At 38.0% G+C, this 5969-nt stretch overlaps 2 protein-coding genes across 2 annotated transcripts; one reads left to right on the top strand and one right to left on the bottom strand.

Moving 5' to 3' along the window:
• Positions 1-541: 541 nt before the first annotated feature.
• LOC131045441 (BAHD acyltransferase DCR-like) lies at positions 542-1855 on the bottom strand. The gene is made up of 2 exons (XM_057979024.1): positions 1604-1855; positions 542-1519 (listed from the first exon to the last, which is right to left on the bottom strand). Exons 1-2 carry the CDS (start codon positions 1853-1855, stop codon positions 542-544), a joined length of 1230 nt encoding a protein of 409 aa, XP_057835007.1.
• Positions 1856-3431: 1576 nt separating this feature from the next.
• On the top strand, positions 3432-4166 carry LOC131045440 (BAHD acyltransferase DCR-like). The gene has a single exon (XM_057979023.1). The coding sequence runs from the start codon at positions 3432-3434 to the stop codon at positions 4164-4166; it is 735 nt and encodes a 244-aa protein (XP_057835006.1).
• The last annotated feature ends 1803 nt before the right edge of the window (positions 4167-5969 follow it).

Genomic DNA, 5969 nt, shown 5'->3' with positions numbered 1-5969 from the left:
ACCTCCCCTACCCCAAGCCCCAGCCACCAGCCACCAGCCCCCAGCCCCCAGCCCCCAGCCCCCTCAAAGCATTTGAAACATATTTGAACATTTCTTTCCCACTTGTCAAAGCTTCCTTAAAGTTACGAGCATTCAAATTGTATCTACTCTGGTCTTGTATATTGTATTTAAAGTTGCTTATCTTTTCAGCATGACTTATGAGCAGTTTTAGTCCCTAAATTTTTGGACCTGTTATGATATTGTAATTCTTATTTTTTATTATATCAATGTGTATGGAACTTGCCTTCTTATGAAAAATAATAATAATAATATTAAATAATTATTTATTAAATTTTATTTCAATTATTTTTAAATATCAAATAATTGATATTTGAACCAATAAAGATAAAGCAAACATATATTAATGAAACATAAAACCTGCACTGTCAATGTTTTTATTTATTTCTCAATCTGATGTTGGTAGCCAGGAAATCAGATCACAATGTACAAAAGCTTGTATCACAATTTTCGCCCAGGAAATTTGCAGGCCGCAAGAAATAAGTTATTCAACTGAAACGGTGAGAAGATGATGCAAGACTTCCATCTGGTGCTGAGGAAGGCAAGTGGAGACAAGAATGCTTTTTCCTCCATCCTTTGCACATGACAAAAGCATGATTCCAATTTCGTTCATTGTTGCAACCTGGACGTCCGCAGGCTTCCCCCATCCAAAATCAATTTCGTACAATGGAAATCTTGGAGAACTTACTGCATTCGTCCCGTATTCCCACCCGGCTTCTTTAACTAAACTTAAACAATTTCCGCCTGGAGATTCTGCCCAATCGATCAGATAATTAATCTGGGCTTCCGAAGTGCAGGAATGGATGAGTTGCTGGATAATATCTGCAGCGAAGGAAATGTCGGAATTGATCAGTGCTTTGGCTGTTGTCTGCGCCAAACCAAGAGATAAGCAATTTCCAAAATAAGTTGGAGGAAGAGGAGGTTTAACACGACCCCTGCAATCACCCAGCAATACGAAATAAACGGCTTCTTCCAGCGACACCTCGCGAGCTCTCATTACACATCTCGAAAATTGTGCGGCCACTGCAACGAAAGAACTCGAAGCCCCGCTTCGTTGTTTCAATTCTTGTATCATATCATCTGTAAAGCAAAATGTCGAGTATATCACCTCCGTTTTCATTTTGGGATCCACCCATTTCTGGAGAAGCTCGTTGGGCTTTTCCACATTCGCGCTACCACATGTTTTCATGTGGTATGACGATGAACTATCAGATACAAACTTGAAAATCTTGGCCCCTGTAATCCCCTGGCTTATTATCTCAAGGGCTTTGTAAGAAATCGACATGGGATTCTTCTTATCTCGTTTGAAAACTGCTCTGGCGTGCTGAGGAGGTTTGGCAAGGGGGAGACCTCTGCTACACTCTGCCCACGATGTCATGAAATGCCAATATGAATTTTCATCTTTTATAACGTGATGAAAGGTGGTTCCGATGCATATCCCGCCTCCCTCAAAAGCCGTAACCTAAAATATCCAACGTTCTTTAAGAGTAAAGAAATTGATAAGGGTTTCACAAGTGATATAAAATATAAAAAGCTGTTTAAATACCTGTATTAACAGAAGCGGTCTACTGTAGTTTTCATTCACAGAAAGATTGATGTCGTGGACAAGCTTTGGGAAGAAGGATTTACGGCAAAACCCATCTTTTTCTATATCTTTGAAGGGTATGTTAATTGATGCCTCCCTAAATTCCGCGCCTTCATCGTTGCAATCAACCTCCATCCTGCCAGATTCTCCTTTCTTCAACCGACCAGCCAGAGGATAGAAATACACTAAAACTGAGGAGAGGCTTCTTTTCATGCCTTGTATTAATGAAGAATAATCGTTCAAAGGAGACTGCGTGTAGAAGAAAAGCCTTTGAACGTTGTTGATGGGTAACCAAAAAAGATCAAGGTTGGAGAGGAACATGGTCTGCGCGCCTGTTTGGACGGCCAGTCTTACTACGGACGTTGTACTGACTTTGACAACTGCCTCCTAACCCTTTTTTGCCATGACTGAACTTCAATCCACAGCTCTGAGTGTTAGCACAAGAAGGCATATGTAGGATATAATATGGATACATTTCAAAGATGTGTGTTAGCACAGGATTGTTTAATATTTTGCCATGCATAAAGAAAATGGCAAGGTTTCGTATTGCATTTGAATTAGTATTTGTTTTTTAGTTTAATTTTATTATTTAGGGACAATATTAAAACGTTGCCATGTGCACGCGAATAAACATCAATGCATGGCTATGATCATGTCATAGACTTTTTATTAATAATTATAGAATAATAACATTAGCTTCTTGTAACATGACTAGATGCTTCGCCCATGAAACTGTATCCGGCCAAGCTAGTCTTAATGGATCTTGTGTGATTCGATATGATCATAGCCTTGCTGTATTATTCGATCCCATTACTTTCTCCCCATATTTAAAAGGTTCATGTACACTTTTTCTTTTCTATATCGATATAAAATGGAAAAAATACAGGAGCGTCTAGCTCCATTGACTCAATAAGAGATAACATGGATACAACTCAAAGTTATGTTTTGGCACTTGAGTGCTTAATGTGTTGTCATACATCGAAAAAAATGCAAGGTTTCCTATTTTAGCTGAACTGGTTTTTTATTTTTAGTTTTATTTTAGAATTCTATACGCAGCCATGTGCGAATAGACAGTTTAATGCAAGTCTTATGGTAAATATATGTAGAATAATATACATATTGCTATGGAGTAGAATCTAATGTTGGATGGAAATTTTAAGCTATTTATTGAATAAGCTTGATTCTAATGTCAGATTTACGTCAAAAATTTGGAACACAATAATTTGGGATTATTATTTCTCAACTATCATAAACTTCACTACTTTAGAATCAACATTCCTGTGAGTTAGACTATGTTTTGCATTTCCCATTAGCCTTCTCACTTTAAGATAAATCTTAACAATTGACTACTTCTTTTCTTCCTTGATTCTCACTTTAAGATAAATCTTAACAATTGACTACTTCTTCCTTGATGCTCTCTCATATATTTTACTAATATTCCTTAGCTAATTGACTACTTCTTCCTTGATGCTCTCTCATATATTTTATTAATATTCCTTAGCTAACTAGTCCTTGGACATTATATCACTTGTGAAACCCTTATCAATTTCCTTTCCTTTTGTTTCTTAAAGAACGTTGGGTATTTGAGGTGACAACATTTGAAGGAGGTGGTTTGTGCATTGGAACGACCCTTCATCACGTTATAGCAGATGGAAATTCGTTCTGGCATCGTGGGCAGAGTGTAGCAGAGGAATACCCATTTCAAAACCTCCTCAGCACGCCAGAACAGTTTTCAACCGAGATAACCAGAGTCCTTCCGTTTCTTACAAAGCCCACGAGGTAATAAGCAATGGAATTTCAGGGGCCAAGGTTTTTAAGTTTGTGTCAGAAAATACTTGTGGCGGCAACGTGGAAAAACCCGCCGAGGCTCTCCAGAAATGGATGGAGCCCAAAAGGAAAACGGAAGTCATATACGTTTTGCTTTACAGAAGACACAATACAAGGCTTGAAACAGCGAAGTGGGGCTTCGAGTTCTTTTGTTGCTGTGGCAGCACAATTTTGGGGATGTCTGATGAGAGCTCGAGAGGTGCCACAGGAAGAAGCGGTTTATTTCGGAGTGCTGTGTGATTGCAGGGGTCGTGTTAAGCGGCCACTGCCTCCAACTTATTTTGGAAATTGCTTATCTCCTGGTTTGGCACAGACAACGGCCAACAAACTGATCAATTCCGACATCTCCTTCGCTGCGGGTGTTATCGAGGAAGTCATCGATTCCTGCACTTCTGAAGAGCAGATTAATTATCTGATCGATTGGGTAGAATCTCCTGACAGAGATATTCTAAATTTACTTACAGAAGCCGGGTGGGTATATGGAACTAACACTGTAAGTTCTCCAAGATTTCCATTGTACGCGATCACCTATGGATGGGGGAAGCCTTCGGATGTGCATATTGCTACAATGCACAAAATTGGAATCATGTTTTTGTCATGCGCAAAGGATGGGGGAAAAAGCATTCTTGTGTCCACTTGCCTTCCTCAACACCAGATGGAAGTCTTGCATCACCTTCTCTTCGTTTCAGTAGAGTGACTTGCTTAGATGAGCAATTGGTAATCTATGGGCAATCACGTGTGAAAAGGTTTAGGCGTTACAAAGTTATTGTAGAATTTTGAACCTAGCCTATCCTCTCTAAACCAGCTGATTAGCAAACAATAATAGCAAAAAGAAGAAATTGCAAAAAGAAATCACAATTCAGAATAAAAAAACAAAGTGCCTCATTTTTTTGGAATTGCACACACCAATTTCTTTATTGAAGCTTAATTAAAAAATTACATAGAGGCTGTATATATAAAGAATTTGCAGCCTAGAAGAATAAATAATAATTGCAGTTCTAAATATATTCCTAGCATTCCATGGAAAGCTACTAAGGCTCTCAAACTAAAAAAAAGTAAACTACTCCCTAAATTAAGAATACAATAAGTGCATGCACAGCATGCTTTATTTACTAAAAACAAATTCATGCAAAAAGCAAAACTAAAAATAGTCCAGAGGATTCATGCATGCTGGAGTACATGCTTTATTTGCATGAATAAACAAAAAAACTATTAACTAAATTAATCTAGCTCCATGCTAGAGCAGCATTAGTTATCAACATACTCCCCCTTGATGCTGAGAGGGCTCACAATCTTATCTCGTAGTGCTATAAACTGAACTTTCGCAACCGCTTTGGTGAATATATCTGCTAGTTGATCCTGGGTGTTGATGTGCTTCAATTCGACATCCTTCTTCTGCACCAAATCTCGTATGAAGTGATATTTCAAATCAAAATGCTTTGTTCTGCTATGATGAACCGGATTCTTGGCTAACTTGATGGCACTCACATTGTCACAATAAATTACTATAGGTTGAATTTGTTTATCTCCAATTTCTTCTAAAACTCTTCTGAGCCAAAGAGCTTGTGTACCTGTAGAGGTAATTGCAACATACTCTGCTTCTATAGATGAGAGGGCAACAATACTTTGCTTTTTTGAGCTCCAGGTAATCAAACCAGAACCAAAAGAAAAACAATTTCCAGATGTAGATTTACGGTCATCCATACTACCTCCCCAATCTGAATCACTAAAGACTACTAGATTGAACTTTTCAGAAGATTAGTAATGAATACGAAAACTTAAATTCCCTTTCACATACCTCAAAATCCTCTTGGCTACCTTCATATGTATTTCAGATGGATTTGTCATATACCTTGAAACAAGTGAAACTGAATAGGCAATATCAGGCCTCGTATGGATTACAAACATCAAGCTCCCCACAATAATTCTGTAAGTTGTCTCATCAACTAAATCAGCACCATCATCTTTACATAACAAATCTCCATGAGCACTTGGAGTGGAGGCAGGGTTACAATCAGTCATAGTAAATTTCTTCAGCATATCCTGTGCATACTTTGTTTGACAAATGAAAATCTCATCCTTACTTTGATAAACCTCCATTCCTAAAAAGTATTTCATGAGACCAAGATCTTTCATCTCCAATTCTTTCATCATAGCAGCTTTGAATTCATCTTTCATCTTAGAACTACTACCCATATACAAAAGATCATCAACATACAAACTTATGATGAGAATATTAGTACCTTCTTGTTTGTAGTAAAGGGTAGGATCACTCTTACTTCTTTGGAAGCCATTCTCCTGAAAATATCTATCAATCTTGGCATACCACGCTCTTGGTTCTTTCTTGAGGCCATACAAAGCCTTCTTCAACTTGTAGACATAATTATCTTTTCCTTCCATTTCAAAACCTTGTGGCTGCTCCACAAATACTTCCTCTTCTAAGTACTCATTCAAGGAGCCACTTTTCACGTCCATATGATGTATGCTCCACTTCTTTTGA

This window comes from Cryptomeria japonica, chromosome 7 (assembly GCF_030272615.1).
Source record: "Cryptomeria japonica chromosome 7, Sugi_1.0, whole genome shotgun sequence".
NCBI classification, from domain to species: Eukaryota; Viridiplantae; Streptophyta; class Pinopsida; order Cupressales; family Cupressaceae; genus Cryptomeria; species Cryptomeria japonica.
The sequence above is the reverse complement of the archived record's forward strand: the minus strand, read 5'-3'. Positions and strand labels throughout refer to the sequence as shown.